The sequence below is a fragment of the Ornithodoros turicata genome, chromosome 1 (assembly GCF_037126465.1).
Source record: "Ornithodoros turicata isolate Travis chromosome 1, ASM3712646v1, whole genome shotgun sequence".
In the NCBI taxonomy this organism is placed as follows: domain Eukaryota; kingdom Metazoa; phylum Arthropoda; class Arachnida; order Ixodida; family Argasidae; genus Ornithodoros; species Ornithodoros turicata.
The window spans coordinates 177784156-177807525 of record NC_088201.1 but is presented as its reverse complement, the minus strand read 5'-3'; the positions used below and the strand labels follow the sequence as shown (position 1 = coordinate 177807525).

General features: G+C 45.3%; 2 protein-coding genes across 2 annotated transcripts in view; one reads left to right on the top strand and one right to left on the bottom strand.

Annotated features, from left to right (window-relative positions):
* LOC135373342 (uncharacterized) overlaps positions 1-23370 on the bottom strand; it is a 158262-nt gene that overhangs the window by 57266 nt on the left and 77626 nt on the right. The gene's annotated exons all lie outside the window — the stretch shown is intronic.
* Positions 15227-17140, top strand: LOC135379143 (uncharacterized). Its single transcript, XM_064612393.1, has 6 exons — positions 15227-15230; positions 15323-15405; positions 15463-15536; positions 15738-15867; positions 16574-16717; positions 16787-17140. The coding sequence occupies exons 1-6, from the start codon at positions 15227-15229 to the stop codon at positions 17138-17140; spliced, it is 789 nt and encodes a 262-aa protein (XP_064468463.1).

The window sequence follows — 23370 nt, the reverse complement described above, 5'->3', positions numbered from 1 at the left end:
GTTCGGTCTGTGGATTAATTTTGCTCACCTGGGGGTTCTTTACGTGTGCTGTAATTTAGCTGATATGTTTAGGTGATATGTTTACATGGCATGTTTAGCTTGTAGAGGAAGAAGACGTCCTGCGACACAGAGGCGCGAGACTTGACTGCAGTTCCTTAGTCTACGTTCGGCCTTTGACCAGTAAAGACGTTCTCTCCCCCTTACTGGCTCGTCCCTTCAAGTTGGTGACCCAAACAGAACACCACTACTCCTAGCTCTACAGCACCGGACATGGACCCGAGTGCTACGTCACAACGGCAGTCTACCTCGGATCACGGCGACGCCTCCGCTTCTCCCATAGCCGCCATCTCCGCGCCCGGCAGACTACCGGACTTCTGGCCCAATAATGTCCGCCTTTGGTTTGCGCAAGCCGAGTCAGAGTTTGCACTCAAAGGTATTCGCTCCGAATCGCCGAAGTACCACATGACCATACGGGCCCTTTCGGAGCGAGACATAAGCGAAGTTGCCGACATAGTGGCCAACCCACCGACCGATACTCTTTACCAATACCTCAAGCAGGAGCTGCTACAGCGACTCCAAGCAAGCACGACACAGCACCTTCAGCGGCTGCTCTCAACAGAAGAGCTAGGCGACGACAAACCATCTCAGCTCCTGCGTCGATTGAAAGCGCTCCTTGCGGACAAGGCAAGCTCGTTCGACGAAGAATGCTTGCGGGAATTGTTTCTTCAACGCCTGCCGCGATCCGCGCGCAGCCTGCTCACGGTGTCACAGACCAAGTCACTCACGGAGCTCGCAGCGTTGGCTGACCAACTCACGGAAGACATGTCCCCATCCGTGGCGGCTGTTCACTCGTCTCACACCCACCACGCCCAGCCCGACCTGGATTCTCGGCTACAGACGTTAGAGAAGTCGCTTGAGAGCCTTCGTCTGGAGCTACGATCCGACCGGTCGCGCCGTCGTTCCCCCTCCCCACGGCGCATCGGCAGTCGGCCGCAAGGCCGCACGGCCGCCTACCGCTCTCCGTCACCTCCATCGCCGGAATCGCTCCTTTGCTGGTATCACCTCAAATTCGGTGCAGCTGCCCGCCAATGTCGTCCCCCCTGCCAGTGTGCGGGAAACTGGTCAGCCGCCCATTAGCGACGACGAACGGAACCCGCGCGGCGCAAAGTCGTCTGTTCTACATCACCGACAGACTTTCCGGGCTCCGCTTTCTTGTTGATACCGGAGCTCAAATCAGCGCCGTGCCCCCACTTCCTGGCGACCGTGCCAAGCGCTCCCCATGCCTCCTCCTACAAGCTGCAAATGGTTCACCCATTCCATCCTTCGGCGACCGCACCGTAACGGTAGACTTCGGTTTACATCGCAAGTTCAAATGGGCGTTTGTTGTCGCGAACGTGGTACGCCCCCTTCTCGGTGCCGACTTCTTGAACTACTTTCACCTCATCGTCGACGTTCGCAAGCGCCGTCTAATCTACGCGGTGACAATGGGTTCTATCACCGGAACTGCGGCCGACCCTTCTGCTGGCATCCATACTGCGATTGCTCCCATTCCCAGGAACAAGTTCGAAGCCATCCTCGCCCAGTACCCTGCGTTGACGATGCCGTGCAATCTACGACTCCAAGCCAAGTACAGCGTGACACACTGTATCGAGACTGACGGTCCACCTGTTTTCGCCCGACCTCGACGCCTTCCGCCGGATCGTCGCGCGGTAGCACAAAAAGAATTCGAAAGCATGCTTGAACTGGGGATCGTCAGACCGTCATCCAGTACATGGGCATCTCCACTACACATGGTCCCCAAGAAGACCGGGGACTGGCGGCCCTGTGGAGACTACAGGGCGCTTAACCGTGTTACAAGACCCGACCGGTATCCCGTCCCTCACATCCAGGATTTTACCTCAAATCTACACGGCGCCACGATTTTCTCCAAGCTTGACCTTATTAAGGCATATCATCAAATTCCCATGGACCCCGACAGCATCCCCAAGACAGCCATCACTACACCGTTTGGATTGTACGAATACGTCCGCATGCCCTTCGGCCTCCGGAACGCGGCACAAACGTTCCAGCGCTTCGTCGACTCCGTCCTTCGCGGTCTGCCATTTGCTTACGCATACATAGACGACCTACTTGTGGCATCCGCGAACCCCGAAGAGCATGAACGCCACCTCCACCAACTCTTCACTCGCCTTTCTGAATACGGCATAGTTGTCAACGCCGCGAAATCCCAGTTTGGAGTAGACCATTTAGAATTTCTTGGCCATCATGTCGATAAAGAGGGCGTACGACCTCTACCAGCAAGGTCCAGGCAATCCAGGAATTTCCGCAGCCTATCACCCTCCGCCGCCTCCGGGAGTTCCTGGGGCTCATCAATTTTTACCGCCGTTTCTTGTCCAGGTGCGCCACGCTACTTCAACCGCTAACCGACATGCTGGCCCACCTGACAGACCCCAATGAGGATTTGATTTGGACACCCGACGCTGCAGAAGCCTTTCGCACGGTGAAGGGCCTTCTGGCGGATACCACCATGCTCGCACATCCCCATCCTTCTGCACCCACCTCCATCATGGTTGACTCCTCTGATGTCGCCATCGGCGCCGTGCTTCAGCAGCACGTCAACGGTGCCTGGGTCCCCCTGGCGTTCTTTTCTAAAATCCTCAACTCTACGCAGCGGCAATACAGCACGTTCGGTCGGGAGCTACTCGCGGCATTTGAGGCCGTCAAGTATTTCCGCTTCTTCGTCGAAGGACGCGAGTTCTCCCTTTTTACCGACCACAAGCCACTCGTCGGAGCCTTCCGTGCCGCTGGATCAGGGTTATCACCGAGGGAAATACGACATATCGCTTTCGTGCTTGAATTCACCGCTGACCTCCGGCACACAAAGGGACAAGACAACACTGTCGCCGACGCTCTGTCTCGGGCCGTAGAGACGCATGCCCTGACGGTGCCTGATCTGATCGACTTGAATGAGCTTGCGCGCGCTCAAGAGCGCGACCCGGAACTCGCGGGCCTTCCACACCCTGACTACTCACTCCGGCTGGAACGCGTTCCCTTCCCTGACTCAGACGTCCAACTCTGGTGCGACGTCTCCACCAACCCTTCCAGAGTTTATCTCCCCGCATCCGTACGACGCACTATCTTCGAACGTCTCCACAGCTTATCCCACCCCGGCATCCGTGCTTCGCAGCGCCTCATATCCTCTCGTTACGTGAGGCACGACATGCGAACCCACGTGCGCAACTGGGTACGATCCTGCATCCCTTGCCAAACTTCTAAAGTACATCGTCATACCACTCGTCCTCTCGACAAATTCCCCATGCCAGACGCCAGATTTGATCATGTTCATCTGGATCTTGTTGGCCCATTACCATCGTCCCAAGGCAACAAGTACATACTGACCTATGATCGACAGGTTCTCCCGCTGGCTCGAGGCCGTGCCCCTGCCGGACATCACTGCTGAGCAAATGGCCCGCGCATTCGCGTCTTCCTGGGTCTCAAGGTACGGCGCCCCGCTCAGGCTCACCACGGACCGCGGTAGGCAATTTGAATCCCGTCTATTCCTGAGCCTGGTTACACTTCTGGGCTCCAAGCATATCAGGACGACTGCGTACCACCCCGCAGCGAACGGACTCGTGGAACGATGCCACCGCCAACTTAAGGCCGCTCTCCGATCCTATCCGTCACCAAACGACTGGACTGAGCATATGCCATTTATCCTACTTGGCCTACGATCCGTCATCCGCGATGACCTAGGATGCACCGCTGCGGAGCTGCTCTATGGTACCACCCTGCGCTTGCCAGGAGATTTCTTTTCACCCTCACCCCACGACGCTGAACCCACCGTCGAATTCGTCGAGCGCATGCGACGAAGCATGGCACAACTCCGTCCCACCGCTACGAGGGCCTCCGCGTCCCGACCCACATATATCCCCAAGGAACTACAGACTACCAAGTTTGTCTTCCTGCGCCATGACGCTGTCCGAAAGCCTCTGCAGCGGCCCTACGACGGACCATATGAAGTGATCGAGCGTGGGCCGGCCACCTTCAAACTTAAAATCGGCGATCGCCTGGACACAGTCACCTTAGACCGCCTCAAGCCCGTCTTTGTATTTGCGGACTCCGATCCTGGCCTCCTTCCTCCGCCCTCTGCTGCGCCCTCTTCTCCTAAGAGAGTGCGCTTCCGGACTCAAAGGGGGGAGGGAGAGTGGTGTAGAGGAAGAAGACGTCCTGCGACACAGAGGCGCGAGACTTGACTGCAGTTCCTTAGTCTACGTTCGGCCTTTGACCAGTAAAGACGTTCTCTCCCCCTTACTGGCTCGTCCCTTCAAGCTTATATGTTTAGCTGATCTGTAGGTAGGTTTAGCAGATATAATTCGTGGCTTTACGTCGCGAGGCAACCATGATTATGATTCACACACCACATAGTTCGGCCTATGGATTAATTTTGCTCACCTGGAGTTCTTTACTCTGTGTTGCAATTTAGCTGATATGTTTGGTTGATAACTTTAGCTGTGTTTAGCTATGTTTAGTGGCATGTTTAGCTGATATGTTTAGCTGATCTGTAGGTAGGTTTAGCAGATATAATTCGTGGCTTTACGTCGCGAGGCAACCATGATTATGATTCACACACCACATAGTTCGGCCTATGGATTAATTTTGCTCACCTGGAGTTCTTTACTCTGTGTTGCAATTTAGCTGATATGTTTGGTTGATAACTTTAGGTGTGTTTAGCTATGTTTAGTGGCATGTTTAGCTGATATGTTTAGCTGATCTGTAGGTAGGTTTAGCTGATATAATTCGTGGCTTACGTCGCGAGACAACTATGATTATAATTGACGCCACATTGTTCGGCTTGTAGATTAATTTTGCTCACCTGGGGTTCTTTACTCTGTGCTGAAATTTAGCTGATATGTTTGGTTGATAACTTTAGCTGTGTTTAGCTATGTTTACATGGCATGTTTAGCTGATATGTTTAGCTGATCTGTAGGTAGGTTTAGCTGATATAATTCGTGGCTTTACGTCGCGAGACAAATACGATTATCATTGACGCCACATTGTTCGGCCTGTAGATTAATTTTACTCACCTGGGGTTCTTTACTCTGTGCTGAAATTTAGCTGATATGTTTGGTTGATAACTTTAGCTGTGTTTAGCTATGTTTACATGGCATGTTTAGCTTATATGCTTAGCTGATCTGTAGGCAGGTTCAGCTGATATAATTCGTGGCTTTAGGTCGCGAGACAACCATGATTACGATTGACGACACATTGTTCGGTCTGTGGATTAATTTTGCTCACCTGGGGTTCTTTACTGTGTGCGGTAATTTAGCTGATATGTTTACATGGCATGTTTAGCTTATATATCTAGCTGATCTGTATGTAGGTTGAGCTGATATAATACGTGGCTTTACGTCGCGAGATAACCATGATTATAATTGACGCCAGAGTGTTCAGCCTTTTGATTAATTTTGCTCACCTGGGGTTTTTTACTCTGTGTTGTAATTTAGCTGATATGTTGAGCTGATTCCTTTAGCTGTGTTTAGCTGATATGTTCTAATCTGCAGATAGGTTTAGCTGATATAATTCGTGGCTTTAGGTCGCGAGACAACCATGATTACGATTGACGACACATTGTTCGGTCTGTCGATTAATTTTGCTCACCTGGGGTTCTTTACTGTGTGCTGTAATTTAGCTGATATGTTTACATGGCATGTTTAGCTTATATGTCTAGCTGATCTGTATGTAGGTTGAGCTGATATAATACGTGGCTTTACGTCGCGAGATAACCATGATTATAATTGACGCCAGAGTGTTCAGCCTTTTGATTAATTTTGCTCACCTGGGGTTTTTTACTCTGTGTTGTAATTTAGCTGATATGTTGAGCTGATATCTTTAGCTGTGTTTAGCTGATATGTTCTAATCTGCAGATAGGTTTAGCTGATATAATTCGTGGCTTTACGTCGCGAGACAACCATGATTACGATTGACGACACATTGTTCGGTCTGTGGATTAATTTTGCTCACCTGGGGTTCTTTACTGTGTGCTGTAATTTAGCTGATATGTTTACATGGCATGTTTAGCTTATATGTCTAGCTGATCTGTATGTAGGTTGAGCTGATATAATACGTGGCTTTACGTCGCGAGATAACCATGATTATAATTGACACCAGAGTGTTCAGCCTTTTGATTAATTTTGCTCACCTGGGGTTTTTTACTCTGTGTTGTAATTTAGCTGATATCTTTAGCTGTGTTTAGCTGATATGTTCTAATCTGCAGATAGATTTAGCTGATATAATTCGTGGCTTTACGTCGCGAGACAACCATGATTACGATTGACGACACATTGTTCGGTCTGTGGATTAATTTTGCTCACCTGGGGTTCTTTACTGTGTGCGGTAATTTAGCTGACATGTTTACATGGCATGTTTAGCTTATATATCTAGCTGATCTGTATGTAGGTTGAGCTGATATAATACGTGGTTTTAACGTCGCGAGATAACCATGATTATAATTGACGCCAGTGTTCAGCCTTATGATTAATTTTGCTCACCTGGGGTTTTTTACTCTGTGTTGTAATTTAGCTGATATGTTGAGCTGATACCTTTAGCTGTGTTTAGCTGATATGTTCTAATCTGCAGATAGGTTTAGCTGATATAATTCGTGGCTTTACGTCGCGAGACAACCATGATTACGATTGACGACACATTGTTCGGTCTGTGGATTAATTTTGCTCACCTGGGGTTCTTTACTGTGTGCTGTAATTTAGCTGATATGTTTACATGGCATGTTTAGCTTATATGTCTAGCTGATCTGTATGTAGGTTTAGCTGATATAATTCGTGGCTTTACGGCGCGAGACAACCATGATTATGATTTACGCCACATTGTTCGGCCTGTGGATTAATTTTGCTCACCTGGGGTTCTTTACTCTGTGCTGTAATTTAGCTGAAAACTTTAGCTGTGTTTAGCTGATATGTTTACATGGTATATTTAGCTTAAATGTTTAGCTTACTGTAGGTAGGTTCAGCTGATATAATTCGTGACTTTACGTCGCGAGACAACCATGATTATGATTGACGCCACATTGTTCGACCTGTGGATTAATTTTGCTCAGCTGGAGTTCTTTACTGTGTGCTGTAATTTAGCTGATATAGTTAGCTGATATGTTTACATGGCATGTTTAGCTTATATGTTTAGCTGATCTGTAGGTAAGTTGAGCTGATATAATACGTGACTTTACGTCGCGAGATAACCATGATTATAATTGACGTCAGAGTGTTCGTCCTACAGTTGGGACCGCCCACTCATCCGTGGAAGGCCCCTGCGATTGGCTACCATCCTTTGCACGACGCCCCCGCTTCGCGATGTAGTGCCGTCACTCTCTCTCTCCCCAGTCCCCACTTGGCCGCTCCCCACTACTATGGTGAGCTAGAATGAATGGTGTGCTGAACGGAGACTGAAACCGGGTCGTGACGACGGGCCTGCCGATAGGTGGCTACCAAGGGCTCGGCCCGCTGCCGCCTCTTGCGCCCTCAAGGTCACGTGACAGTATGCGCAAAGAGCACCTGGGAGCGCCAGGGAGTTCCCGCGATAGCTGAAATTGAAGCTATCTGGCAGATACAGAGGGAGGGAGAAAAAATGTGGGCGTGCTGATACGTCACACTTCAGAAATATGATTACGACGGACGGAGAAGCTCGAGTTTTGGAATGTTGCGGTAAAGGCAGTGTTTCAATGCCTTTCGATTCCTTCTTGGGATAATCGGGAGATGATTCTCTTCGGGGTATAAGGAATATCTCTGGTTCTGCTACATCGCTTCTGCGCGAAATCCCCTAATAAAGAGGTTAATAAATGAATTTTAGGTAATTAGTGACCTTGTAGTTACATACTTTATTCGAGAGGGTGTTCGCCTGGCCATATATAACTCAAAGAAAAAAGAAATAAATAAGTGAAAGGGAAGAGTGGAGTGGACTTTCACTGCTGCAAGCTTGAATATACAGTCAACCCTCGATATATGAACCTTCGATTTATGAATTCCCTCGTTTTATGAACACTAGCACGAGGAACCAAACTTTTTACATGCATTTTCCCCTCGTTTTATGAACCTCGATATTCGAATAATTAATGGAATTTCTGGGAAGCAACTAGGAGTTGCCCAGCGTTTTTGCCCTCAATTTATGAACGGATCGTTCCGAGGCCAACAAAAACCTTCAAAGGGGTTATTCGTGGTCTTATGAATGACGCCTGAACAGACAAAACGTTTTCCAGGTATTGCACCCTCGGTTCTTAACCCCTCGAAATCCGAACAACAAACGGGTTTTTGCAGAAGTGTTCCTGACCTCAATTCATGAATAAGGTGTCCGCTGTCACCCGGAGATTAATAAACGTAGGTTAAAAACCCCAAAGGAAATCCGAGACCAGTTGAGCGCGAATGTGCTGACATCTCCTCTTTCCAAGATTGACACAGCGGAAGGCATCGTCCAAAGCAAAATTAAACTATTTAGTATTGCATAATAAACAGAGTGTGAATGCGCTAACATCTGTGCTTTGTGAGATTGATACAGCAGAAGGCATGGTCGAAAGCAAAATTACACAATATATTGCATTATGAACACAATACCAACACGGAAATACTGTTCCATTTGCTCGATTAAAGTTCCATTTGCTCTCACTTAAAGAAATTTTCGATTTATGAACGATTTTTCAGGGAACCGAGGGTGTTCATAAATCGAGGGTTGACTGTGTACTAAAAAAGTATTCAAGTCAAGATAATAAATACTGCCTTTTAAAAGTATTTGTAAGATACCAAGTTACTTCCGAAAGCACTTAAAGTAAAGTAACTTGAGTAGAGTATTTTCGTTATGTACAATTCTGTGTGAAGCTCACATGTTTTGTGAGGTAGGACAAAGGCATTTCATTCCAGTCTCCTTGGCTACATCACACAGATACTTTATGTATAAATTAATGTACATGGAAGTGACTTCGATAGTCATGACGGTATACTTGAAGTAGTTTGCATTCACAGAAAAGTACATACTGGTTTGCTGCTTGGTGCTTGTCTGTATATGCCCAGCCCCTGTTTGGTAATAAAATACCTCCGGTTTGAGACATGTTGGAAGGCTGCTAAAATTTTGGCTGCAGGATGTGTTACACGCCATTGTTGTACAATCCAACATGATGCGCTTGTGGTATAATACAATGATACACTAGTGCACAATGTATAAAGTTTTGGGCGCGACACACTGACCATCGTGACACACGCTCTGAAAGTCACACAACTCATTCCATACTCATGGCCCTGAAGTTTTGTTTAAGGCGCCATTTCCAAAAACAGCGACATGTACTAATAGATGCAGAGTATTTGGAAAATCAGTCAGATACCTCAGCCAATTCTTGACATCAAATCATGCAAGCTGAAGAACATCTCCTTATTTACCTCATAACATGTAATCGCGTCGTTTGACAAGCAAAAGTCGGGGTGTACTATGTATTTGTCGCGAACATCGTACTAGAGGTAGTAGAAGGTGAGATCTTGTTTAGACAGAAAGTCACATCCTGTAGGAACACTGTCTCTTTTATACCTTCGTCGTAGAAGCAATGGTTTTTGCTTACGATTTCAGAACAGGGTTTATACACTATGTCATGCTCTCTCCCTTTCCCGGCTTTACCGAAACCCCTTTTCTCGGCTTTGTAAATTTCGTACCCGTACCAAAGGGGAAAACAAAAACAGTTCCGGCAGAATAGACTCGTCCTATACTGGCTGAGGTGAGCGTCTCTCAAAACGGCGGCGCATTCTCAGCGCAACAGTTCTCAGTGTTCGCTCCATGCTGAGCAGTGACCTGTACTTTGCTTTCATGGACGCCACCACAGAGCAGCCAAGTTTGCAAAGTACATCATGACTGATAAAAAGAGAGAGATATATATAACTTTCGTAACTTTAGTGCTCAGGAGCAGATGTCTTCCTAACAAATCCGCCCAAATTTTGGAAGATAGCTTCAGCAGAACCAGCAACTCCAAAGGGGGTCAAGTCTGGGCCACTCCCTGAACGCTGGTAAATCTGCGGCGTCCCTCCTGGTGCTGGGGGTCACTATGTGTTAGAATGGTGCCCAATGGTGTACCAATAAAGGTGCCCTTTATGTTGACATGGCATGCCGAGACTGGGAGGTTAGCCGGGTTCGAATCTCGGAGGAAGCTGTGCTGTCTGAGGCTTGGCTTTCCTCGTACACTTTAAGACAAATGTCAGCTCAGTTGCCTATGAAGTCGGCCCAGAACGTCACCCCCCCCCCCCCCGCCCGAGCAGCATGTGCCGCCAGACAGGCAGGCAGGTCGCTCGGTAGTATCCACCACATTTTATGCTACGCAGACAGTGTATACCGTCCTATTTTGATACCGGATTCAGGGTTACCCCCCGTAATTTCACTAATCTTTATCATTTCCAGAAAGACATCATCGCGCTGTTATCAGGTATCATGATACATGCCGTGCGCGGCTGCTATTTTCGTCATCTTCGTTCTTAAAGAAAAGTTTTCTGTGTCCGCTGCAAACGAAACTGTTGCATAATTTAAAGAAATTCGGCGTTATTATCTGACTACCCGCACTTTCACTCATTCAGTTGGTGAATATTCGGAAAACAAGGACGGTATAATGTTTATTTTATTGCCGATTTTATCTTGTCGTTCTTACTTCTAACTTTAGCGACGCTCTTCCATTGCTTGCTTTTGAATACTGGCATTCAACAAACCCGTTATATATAAAGAAATTTTATTGGCCTTATATGCTGGCGTGTAAATATACTATATAATATAATAATATCATATAATATATATAACAATAAAAAAAGCGCGAGATGTACACACACAAGTACGGGCTAAGACAATGAGTGGGTTCCCGAAACACACTTCCTTCGGTTCTTACATGGAGTCTTATTTCTTGAAAATAGCGAGCAACAAGCAGTAGTTATGATGTGACTGTGAACAGCAGGCACATTATCGCCGAAGTTCTTTCCACTTGTACGTACACCAGCTAAGGGGTTCAGAACAGGATGAATAGAAAAGCAACGAAACGTCGGGTTCCTTATTGTTAAGGGATAACAAGTGAACATAATGTCGCATGCTTAGATGTAATTTATATCGCATCAAATTCAATGCGGTTTAGTACATATGATCGTGGTATTTGATGAGGCAATCGTCTGTAAAGCACTGCACGGTCCTACGTTTGTCACCCGGTCAATGTCCGAAGCGACGAGGGTTTATCTGACCCGTGATTAAACCGTGGAAAACTGTTTATCCGCACACTTGGTGCGCTTCTCTACTTATCCCGGCCACTTACCGGCCTAATAAAACGCGAAAGAATACGCATCACAAACCCTCAATTCTTGCACTACGCACGAATCCGACTCATGCGCTCTACCCTGTGAATCTCTGCGAGAAACGGTTTCTGAAAACTGTGTGAAATGAGAAAATATACGATTTGTTGCTGCTGCTTTCTCTATTGAAAGCGTGCTGTTTCGGGTAATACTGTGAGGTCCTGTAACGGCCCTTCCCTTGCCTTCGATACACAATCCTTGCATACTTGCGCCTGGACGCGGTCCTTATGCGATAGCCGATTTCGAATGCGAGAAAACAAGCACGGTTAGAATAGTCATTGCACTTCGTCTAACCAACTGTACGCGTATTTTACAATCAGAGATTTATGGAGGCCCCCTTACCAAAACCCTCAGTTGCTTGGGGTCAGGTTATGGACACAATTCCGTCTGAGGAGGCTATCAGCTTTTCGGCGGGGTACAAGTTGTACAAGTTGCTTATAGTTTGTGCACGCGCTGCGAGCGAACGCCCAACGCATTGCCAATCCTACTCGAAGGGTTCCCCGAAGCGCAAATATCCCTCAAGTCTGAGCGAGAATACGGCGATATGCACAGACCGACCACTGTTGCATCGCTTATGATCATTGTTGTAATCAACAAATTATCAATTGCAAGAGAGTGAGAGATAACCTCAGCAAGCAACGACCTTGCACTGAGCTCGTGATGCTCTTGATAAATCACCCATCGACACTGTTCCGTTTCTCGGCCGGCGCGGTGCGATCCTCTGCATTTCTCGGAAAGGTCACGGGATACGAAACAGAAGAGTACCTCGGATCGCCACAAAAATCCTTCCGCAAGGCACGTAGCGAGCTTCAGCGCATCCATGTAAACAATCGCACGTGGTCGAGTGCCAAGGCCGCGACCAAGCGCTCCCATGCATTGGATAGGCCGGTAAGCACACCAGTCATTCTAGCTCACCATACCACTACATTCGCGCGCGCGGAGCGATTCTTGTTTGGGGACGGAGTCCAGTGCATGGCTTATGTTGTCACTGACTATAGGAGGAGGAGAGGTTATGATTCAGAGACAAGGGAAAACACTAGGTGCTGGACACTTTTCAAGAAGACCTGAGAGACGGCTGAAATATAATCGCAAGATGACCTGATATGCAGCGAGTCGATAGGGTAACGTACACTCAGTGACTCCTATGTGGAGATGCCTCTAAGCTGAAGCACGTCCGCTTTCCATGGACGCTTTGGGCATTGTTAAAAGGGGTTGCGCCACGTCATCGCAGGTTATCTCAAATAAACGTAAACGAGCGTTTTTTGCACTGACGTTGTCCTACATCACAAGACAGTTTCATAGCGAAGAGGGTAAATAGAAGCTGACAAAATGAGCACCGCGAATACCGAAACCTCTGACATCACAGACCTCGCCGCCGCCAATGAGGGAGCGCACGGAGAAGTCACGTGCTTACGTCTGCCGATGGGAATGGGCGCAACTCTGAGCTCCGTGACGTCTGCGCTTCTGTAGTCCCCAAGACTGCAATTTATTTATTTATTTATTTATTCAAAATACCCCAAGGTCCCAAAGGTCATTAAATGGGGGGATAAGGAAAGGCAGTGCAACGGAAGAAGTAATTATGAAAGAAACGTACATACAGAAAACAAAATTACAACAGTTGCTGAGACCACAAGGAGCCATGAGCACAATCTTGACAGCTGAAAGATAAACGATTGATTATGAGAATGTGGTGATTATGAAGGATGGGATAAGCGGCCTGACAAATCCAGGATGATCCATGGTGCCGGCTGGTTGTGAAGGCAAGTTATTCGAATCAAGGGCTGTCCTACAGAAGAACGATTTAGCAAAGGCGTCCGCGTTGCAATCGAGACGGTTGACTTCATTGTACTGATGATAGTGACGGGGAAAGATTTTTGAGGAACGAGGTATCGGAGTTATGTGCGAGGGGATAACGTGAAATAACCTATGAAAAATGATAACCTTGAAATAAGGGAACAATTTGCTCATAAAGGAGGGCCAAGTTGGTCATTGATGCATGAAGTAGAGGAAAAACGGGAGTAGAGTCGCTAACAACAACATCTAAAGGTCTTGAGGCAATGTCTTTATAATGAACTCGTAGTGGACTTCACGGACCGCACATTGTTGCGTATGGGAGCGTCTCGTACAAGGCACTCTATGCATATTAAGTCCCCGTTTGCTAGAGTTGATGTGTTCAGGTGTTCCTTCTTGATACGAGCAGCTAATGAATGGAATAGTTTACCAGATAATAATAATAATAATAATAATAATAATAATAATAATAATAATAATAATTTATTTCAGCAATGACATTTGGTGAGGGGATACAGAGAAAAAGCTGCAAAAACTGCAGCTTGACGAGGTCTGACCCCCCTTTGTACACTCGACAGATACAACAAAGCAATGACAAATAGCAATCCAGACGAATTACGGAGTGGGACAGTGGTAATGAACACAATGCATTAAAATGTATAAAACAAAAAAAAAAGCTATGAGAACACACGAAATAATATGACTATCCTAGTGAACATATATGGCCTTTATAGAGCGAATTAAAAGACAGCTGATGTTAATGTTGTTTTGGATATGGGAATTGATATGTCGTGGAAGATTATATGAAACCAACTGTGAGCCATAATTAGTTCGTGCACACGGTGTGAAGTAGGGCTCATTGTAGCGTAGTACCAGCTCCCGTGGCTCAGTGGTTAGCGTGCTGGCCATGTCACGTCGAGACTGGGAGCAGAGTTGTGCCTAACTCGTTACAAGTAACTCGTTACTTGGTAACGGTTACTTTTTTTGGTAACGAAGTAACGATTCAGTTACTTTTTAAAAAATGGTAATAGTAACGGAATCAGTTACAAAAATTGGTAAGGGCCGGGTCCCATAGCTTTTATCGAGCAACAGCAGCAGAGCAGCAGCGGCGCGGCAGCAGCAACACGGCTACACGGCAGCAGAGCAGTCCTCTGCTGCTATAGCAGCGCTGCTTGAGGCGTCCCATAGCCTCGTTTTTAGTTTAGCGGCAGCAGTGGCGTAAAGGACCAGAACGTGTTGGCAACCGTGTTATTGTTTACATTCTGGTGAAAATGGTGGCGAAGTGCTTGTGCGGTGTGTACCTACACCTACCATGTTACTGTGAACTCTCAAGTGAACTTTGAAGAACAGATAGATAAGGACGATGTTGCACACGCTTTTTCTTGTGTACTGTTCATTCTGTATTGTGATTTGTACTCATTCTACAAAATCCATGGCGCCAGTGGGAACAGTCGACGACATACAACAAAACAATCTCGCAACTCGATCGCATAAATGCACTAACGATGTGTAATCATGTGTTCGATCGACTAGTCATATGTTCCTTCTCGTGTCCAAGTTCCTCAACGTAGGATTGTGAGCATCGTGTTGCATGAGTTGTTGCGTACTCTGATGGCACAGTAACTTTTCAGCGAAATGTTGTGTCACATTTTACGCTTTAATTGTGCACAAACTACAAAATGCTCGCCTAATTTTGTGAAATAAAACCTTGTGTGAGAACTATTAGAAATACAGCCTCCTGCTTACATTTATTCCTTGTCCCCAAGTATGCAAGGCCACTGGGAACTGGCCCAAGGCCACTTAAAACTGAAGCTGAAAAGAATTAGGACAGCGTTCCTCTTTCCCCAAATGGGAAACTTTCCACTTTTTCCCCTTTCGAAGGACCAACTTTTCTATCTGGAGGCATCACTCTGTTCTCGCACGCTTCGCTCGTTAAGTTCGCACTTAGCGAGAATGCCGCGCTGGAACCAGAGATTGCTACTTCTTAAGCGAAGGCGAATTTTGCTAAGAATAAGCGCAGCTTTATTGGCCCTCCAACGTCGCGAGAAGCGTAAACGCTCAAAAAAGCGTTCGCAATGGGTAAGTGTCCTGTGGCGAGCGAGAGAGACTGAGGGGGACTTCCACACACTGGTAAGTAAGATAACACTGCCTTCAAACCTACTATTAAACAGTTTGCAGTGCTGAATGTAGTGCTATTGGTATCACATCTGCAGATGTCAAAGATGAGACTCCACGATACTGCTGCGTTCAGGAGGTATGTGCGCATGTCTCCTGAACAATTCGACTATCTGCTGAGCCTCGTCAAGCACAGACTGGAGAAGCACCCCCAGGCACCCAGGGTCGTCGAGCTTTGGAACCTGCACACAGACTGGCCATCACACTGAGGCAAGTTTGTGTCCCACACTGTGAAGAAGAGGCAATTTTTCTTCCTGCATGTATAGATGTGGTGATGATCCATTGGTAAGGTGCTAGTTTAACCCGTCAGGAAGAACGTCTTTCCTTACAAATATTGATTATTATATATTTCTTGCATCTGTGGGCATTTGTTTGGGATGCTGACATAATCAGCATTGTGGACTCATGCAGGTACCTGGCGTCCGGCAGTTACCTCAGCAGTGTTGCATACAGCTTCCGGATTGGCTTCACGACAATCAAAAGGATTGTGTATGAGACATGCACGGCGCTGTGGGAAGAGCTGATGCCAATCTACCTTCCCGTGAGTGTCGAGCGATAAATGTGGTGTAGTAGAGCAGAGTGTGGTGGGGTGGTGAACACATCTTACACTAAGTGCGACCTGGGCCGATCCTATGGGTGTGCGGGGCCTGAGGGAAAGGCACATCGCAGGGCCTGTTTCACACGATTAGGTGCATACTAGATATTTTAAAAAAAATTTAATCCTTGGTTGAGGGCTTCGAGCGCGGGACCTGTGGAGGTCGCCTTACTCCCTCCCCTATCGCTGGCCCTGAGTGCGACACGTTTGTTGTTGCATACATGCTGGTGAACACATACCAATTTGATGTTTTTAAAATTTTTGAATACATGTACCATCTACAGCAGTACTGAAACATTATTATATTACCCATTTCACTGCTTTGTTTTACCTTTTGAAATAACTTTGCAACAGTGCATAAAGAGCATACAGTTCGTCATTCAGAAAAACTAAGAAACTTGGTTTCCTTAGGCAGTCTTTTTTGAAATTGTTGCACGCATGTTGCACTACCATTGCCTATAACTACATAGTGCAGCGCTACCAGTGTGTAGGGCATTTGTTCTTTCAAGGCCTATGTTAGTCGCATGCTTCGTATTTTTCCATTGTGCAACCAACTACCGAAAGGAGTGCCAGCACTTTCTGCTGCCATGTCCTCGTCTTTTTGTAGGAATGGCAATTTTCAGACCGGTGGTTAATTGTTGCTACTTCACAGAACCCGTCACCAGATGTGTGGGCCCAGTCAGCGAAGCAGTTTGAGGAAAGATGGTCCTTCCCAAACTGCATTGGGGCTGTGGACGGCAAACATATCATCATTGAAGCCCCACACCGTGCAGGGTCCATGTTTTACAACTACAAGGTGGTGTGACACTATGAGATTTGCCAGAGTTAGTTGGAGCATATTTTACAAATCTGCATTTTATTGTAGGGCTCCCACTCCATCGTCCTAATGGCCGTAGCCGATGCAAAGTACAAGTTTTTGTATGCGGACATCGGGGCATATGGGTCCCAGTCTGACGGCGGGGTTTTTAAATCCTGCTCGTTGGGCAAAGACCTCGAAGCTGGTCGCCTCGGACTCCCAGCAGCAAGGAGGCTTCCTGGTTCGTCCTTGGAGGCCCCTTACGTTTTTGTGGGAGACGAGGCCTTTCAGCTGCGCCCTGACTTCTTGCGGCCCTTTCCATGTGCCGACCTCGATGACACCAAGCGTGTGTACAACATACGGCTGTCACATGCTAGGTACTGTATGGTTTTGTCCGGCATGCATTATGCTCAAGCTATGTAGATAACTCCGGAAAGGGCCAAGCAGATGCAGTCCCCACAATCTTGCACTAGGTAGCCTTCGATGTCAGACATCGTGCATTTCTGCCAACATATTTATTTATTTATTTAATATTTGTTTTAGCCTACATAAGGGGCTGGAACCCGGAACAAAAAGCCACTACACGTGGCTTGATGAGGTCACTCATATCATTGTTTTATTGTAACGTGAAAAGTGTTTAGAGCGACATGTCCTCATCTGAGCAGAAGCAGTAAAAATGTTTCGGTCAATAAATGGCAAGACTAATCCATATATGTAGGAAAGTATTAGCTTCGCAGATCTTCATGTACATTTTGTTTGTTTGTTTGTTTATTTATTTATTTTTCCAAGAAGAAGTACCATAGGCAGATAATATGCAGGATGTGGTCTCATAATTTAGAAAGTTTAGATAGTTTAGTTTAGACTATTTTTGCATTACATTTATATTGATACACGTTTCAGGCGGTGTGTAGAGAATGCCTTTGGCATCCTCGCATCACGGTGGCGGATATTCAGGCGACCCATCAATATGAAGGTGGAAAACGTGGACCTTCTGGTGCAAGCCTGTGTTGTTCTGCACAACTTTCTCAGGGTTCAGGAGGAGACAGCACCAGGCAGGGAAGCGTACTGTCCACCAGGTAAGGCAGCATCGGTACATAGACTCATGTGTTTATGAGTATTTTTCAAAATATTGGGACATAAAAATTAGGTTTTATTTCAGGAACTATAAAACAGGGTGATATTGCATGTAACAAACAAACAAACAAACAAAAAGAAAGACGTGTTGTTTGTTTTGGGTGAACACAGCAAACTCAGCAATTATGATGTGTGCAAAACATCTAGCATATTTTTTTTGGAGGCATGGGCCTTTACTCAGGGTGATAACGTAATTTAGGGATAAAAATAGATTTTACCACATGCCGCCCTAAAACATGAGGTCCTGTTAATAAATTATGCAGTGACACATTTCAGATTAGGAAGGGAAAAGAAAATGCATGTGTATTGTTGGATTCTGCACAAGCTTTTATTTGCCTGTGTACTTTGATAGACATCAAAACATGGGGTTTACAGTTCCAGAAACAAAAACATATTTCAGTATATAATGCTTAACATCGAAGAGATCACTGGCACAGTTTAATTGTTATGGAGTACTATGTTTATTGTAGAACAAAGGTTGCACAAACAAGCTGCTTACCAACTAAGCTGGTACAAAAAGGTACAAAACAAGGGTATTGCAGAACAATAATGAAAGTCTACTCGTTTTCCAATGTTTTCAACAAAAAGAATATACAGGGTGTCCCAGGTAAATGTAAACATATTATTTAACAACATTTATATATCACTTTTTCAGATACGAAATCAATTGCAATATAGCCTATGCTGAAGGACACTCCTTAGGAGGGCATTAGCAAACTCCTAAGGTAATGTCTTAATTCACTTTCAGTAATAAACTTTTTAATTATAAAAGCTACGAAGCTGTCGCAATGAGAATACCTGGTCCCTTCGATCACCTGATACCGGAACCATTCCCAAAACAAAAATCTGTTTGAGGGATCCTCTGCAAAAACACCGAGAAGGAACACCATTTTTTTCCTTTATTTTGTTCAGTGCACATCTTCGGGGACGTGTCTTTCCTTCACCCCCAATCTGAAGGACGAAGGAGCACAGTGCCGCCTAATGCGAGGAAGATGAGCTTTAACTTGCGGAAACAAAACAAAAACAAATGTATCGGGTGACTCTATCGGAGCTGCCCTTTACTTGGGTCACATTTTCTGTTTTTGATTAATCTATTATCAGGACGCAAGTGGCGATAGTGTGCTCTTTTACTCTCTCACATTGGGGGTGAAGGAAAGACACGTCTCTGAAGATGCATAATGAACAAAATAAAGGAAAAAATTTTGTTTCTTCAGAAATTTTTTCGGATGACCTATCGAACGAACATTTGTTCCGAGAACGGCTCCGGTATCAGGTGACCGAAGGGACCAGATATTCTCATTGGGACAGGTTCATAGCTTTGATAATGAAAAAGTTAATTGAGACTTAGGAGTTTGCTAATGCCCTCCTAAAGAGTGCCCTTCAGCGTATGCTATACTGCAATTGATTTCATCTCAGAGAAAGTGTTGTATATATTTAGAAAAGATATGTTCGCACTTAGCTGGGACACCCTGTATAAGAGGTAAGAAACCAGTGAAACTGTGCAATCTTATGGTGTTGCTGAATGTAAGGCTTACAGACTTTGTCCATTGAAGGGTTCGCAGACCGCAACATTGATGCCAGTGATGCCGAGGATGGCCAGTGGAGGAACCTGCTTGCCAGGAATCCTGCAAATGCCCTGGAGGACCTCAGACCGACGCTTGCAAGGCGTTTCTCACGTGAGGCAGCAAGTGTGAGAAACGTTTTTGCCGACTACTTCGTGAGCGCCGAAGGTGCAGTTTCCTGGCAGTGGGCGAAGGCTGGTGTCAAGGAGCCACTCTAGGAAGGTCTGCAGATGCATTGTACGTATAAAAAATGGGAGGAAAAATTGGAAAGTGACAAAGAAAAGCAGCTCTCTAAAAGATATGAGTGGAAGAAATGATTACTAACGGTTCCTGCTGTGTTACAATGTGCACAATCTTGCCTTCCATGAATGACTCTAGCACCTGCAAGACTGTAACCCGGCACAGGTGCTGCAAAGCTCGTGGAACCTCCCTCAGCAGGGCACTCACAAGACCCCCAAAGTGTTCATGGGCATCTACAGCGGCTTGCAGCTCTACAGTCGAGCAATGCAACTCGGCCGTCAGAGCCCGGAGAGCTTCAGCGATGTTGCTGTCGTCTGTCTGAGACACTCGCCTTCTCTTTCGTGGCCTGTGCGCTGCACTTGCTGAAGCAAGAGGCACGTCTTCTTCCTCCTCTTCCACCATGCCTTCTTCACCTGTGACTATGGATGGCACAGAACTACCAGCCCTGGATGGCACAGCACTGCCTGCCCTGGATGGCCCAGCACAGAAATAATCATGTTCTGCAATGCTCATGTCCTCATTTGCAGCGACATCCACCTAAGGCATGAAAGAAGTGCATTCAGTTTAGTGCTCTGTGACTTTTGCTGTCAACGTATATGGTCATCATGAATAATTCCACAAAGTTCTCAAAAGTTCTCGAAACCTTCATTGTGTATAAGATTTTGAACAAATGCTAGAACATCTGACATGTGCAGTATTATGTTTCCTAGTGCTTCCACATTTTCCACTTTCATACATGTAACTGGAGCCTGGAGTTTTAGGGTTTCACCGGATTCTTCCCCGAATTTGCACCTCGAATTGAAGTTTGAGTCCTTCGGATGAAACCCAATTTTTGCCCGGCAGATTCCCCTCACTGGGACGTCTGTAGGAATGCACTAACTTACCTGTGCGTGTTTTGCAGCAAATGCAGTTACATCCCCAAACTACAACCAAACCACTACAGTTAGTAATAAAGTAACTGAGCCCGATTTTGCCCCGAATTTAGCATAGTAGAAGTTTTTTCACCCAAATTCACAGGAATTTTGTGCACATGATTATTTACGTGACTTTTACCCCCGAAATTTAGAGAAAAATATTTTTTGAAAACTTCAGGCTCTACATATCGATCATACTCTAGTCGAGTTGTTCTGTCATACATTCTTTTGAGGGTAACTTTACAAGTACTTTAACTTTAAAGTTCAGCGTACAGCATCTTAAAGTACTTTTGAGCTGTAAGTTGTACTTATTTTTCAAATGAACTTCCGGGATATTCACATTCATTTACTTTTTTGGGGGGATGTAGGAAGGTTATGATCTGTTTCGTTTGATTAGATGCCACTTACATATGCAAGATGCAAGGTATTTCGTGCTACCCTGGCTCCTCTGCAGTAAAGGCATGGCTTGCAGGAGCGGAGGGTGCTTTAAGTTCTTAGTAGTACAAGGAGCAGTGTGTTTGCCTGAATGGCAGGTTTGTGAATGCTGAGGGTTTGTAGAAGCTAGGGAAGATATCAAAGGGAGTCCCGAGGGAGTAGTCATATGCACACTCTGACTGTATCAATTTACCCATCATTCTCACAAAATTTTCATGGATTATAATATCTTAAACGTAATGAGTTACTTTGTACTCTGAAAGTGTAGAAAAAGACGTGAAAGAACAATTCAAGTTGTGGAGAAGATTGTACTTTGAAATGCAAAGAGGACAGTTAGAAACATCTATCAACTCATTAATTGCAAGACTTCCTTGCATAAAACAAAGTTCTTGTAATTAATACATAGGTGTTTTTTGTGTTGAATTATTTAGCATTCTGCTCAAATGTGTCTCGATTATTTTAGTAGGTTGGGTATTTAGAATTTTACTCTGTTACATGTTAACTAGGGCTGAATAATATGATTTACATACTTCTTTGGTAACCTGTACAAGCATACCACCTTATTCAGCGTTACCTGAACTTCCGGCTCCATGTGTGCAAGGTCTTGAATGGTCGCTGCACGTTGTTCTTGGGGACGGTTGCATATTGTCCTATGACAAGACAGTGCATTTTATATGTTATATGCATTCAACGTTTTATATATTACCGTTAATGGGGATGGGACCTATGTCAATGATGCATTGACAGTGGTCCATAAGACAGTGACATTTACCTTCTTGGGGCGACGACATCCCTGAGGAAAAGGAGAGCGCTGTAGAATTTCCACTTGTGGGCTTCTCCACTCTGCTCTGCCTCAAGGATGTCATCAAGTCCTGCACCACTAGCTGCAGCTTTTTTAGAAGTTGTATAGCTCCTCCTGAAGCTGTCGTACAGCTTCTTCCATGATTTTTTGCACATGTCCACTGTAGATATGATACAAGTGCATCCATTAGAGTACTCCATAATGTATGATATGTTTTAAATGTAGTCTATCTACTGAACAATTTTATTTGTGTGTGTTAGCATAATAAGCAAAGATGATGTTATTGTAGTGTTCTCACAGTTCTGACTGCCTGAACATGTGTGCGTGTGTTTTATCCATACGTTCAGAAGGCTCAAGAAATTGCACATGGAATTGAAAGCATTTTGACAAGTACATGCATGATGTATTGTTTTTTATGTTTACACTGGCATTTTAAATGGATGCCTCCCATACGAATAAGTAGCAGTGGTAGTTCCATCTACTAGTGTTTGGTAGTAATTTGTAAGTGTGGCTAGTAACTTTTTTGTAAAAATGTCTTGTAACTGTAACCAGCTGTCACCTTTGTTTAAAGTGACTTCAAAGTGTAACTACCAAGTTATTCAGTTACTGCAATGTTTTTCATATATCCTTGCCAAGCATTGTTTTCTCGAGGCTTCAATTTGGTACACTACCATTTTTCCTTCAAGAAGGAATTACACAAATTCTGTAGTCTCACATGCAGTCAGGATGGCCTTAGATGAACTCCCCGCTGTGCTGTTAGGATCCATGAGATATCCTTCGTTTTTATAAAATGGCATAACTGTGCTAGGACACTACAAGTGAAACAAAACAAAAACAAAAAGGCATCAAATTACACTTATTGGGCTTTAAGTAGTAGCCTGTAAAGTAACAGATAGAGCTGCTAGTTATACTACAAAAGAGTAAACGAAACACTAAGATGTTGTACATTTGTAAACATTAACTAGCTGCAACCTACATTTTGTATGCTTATACCCATGGTTACAACACATTATGATCATTGCTGCTGTGTGGACAGTTCAATAAATGCCAAGAGTTTTGCTTTAGAACATTCCCAATACATCTGGCAAAAGTACAAAAAAGAAAGGGGACAAAGCACTGACCTGCAAAGCTTCATGTCAGTCTGTTGCCCCTTTTTGAGCACTCACATTGATATGTTATTTTGTGTTTAAGCGAGCAAAAAATGTATTTTGGAACTTCTCCTAGCTTAGGGCAAGCAAGTACGTGCTCCACACCATATGGTTGTGCACTCAAAATTTGATGTGCAGACTTAGCATGTGAAGTGCCTAATCTTATGAGCACTCTTTTCTGTACTACCCATGATGGCCCATGAAATAATGAAAGGCATACCCTTTAGAGCATGTGCTGATACAGCTTTGAGTAGTGAAGCCGATCTGACATTTACAATGATAGTTTAATGTAGTGAAGGCGTTCATGTGAAAGGGACCTTTCTTGTCCGCTAGCAATGTAATACAAACATGATTTTTTACAGGCGTAATACAGTCAAACTCCTTCATAGCGAACACCTTTTTAACGAAATACCACTAC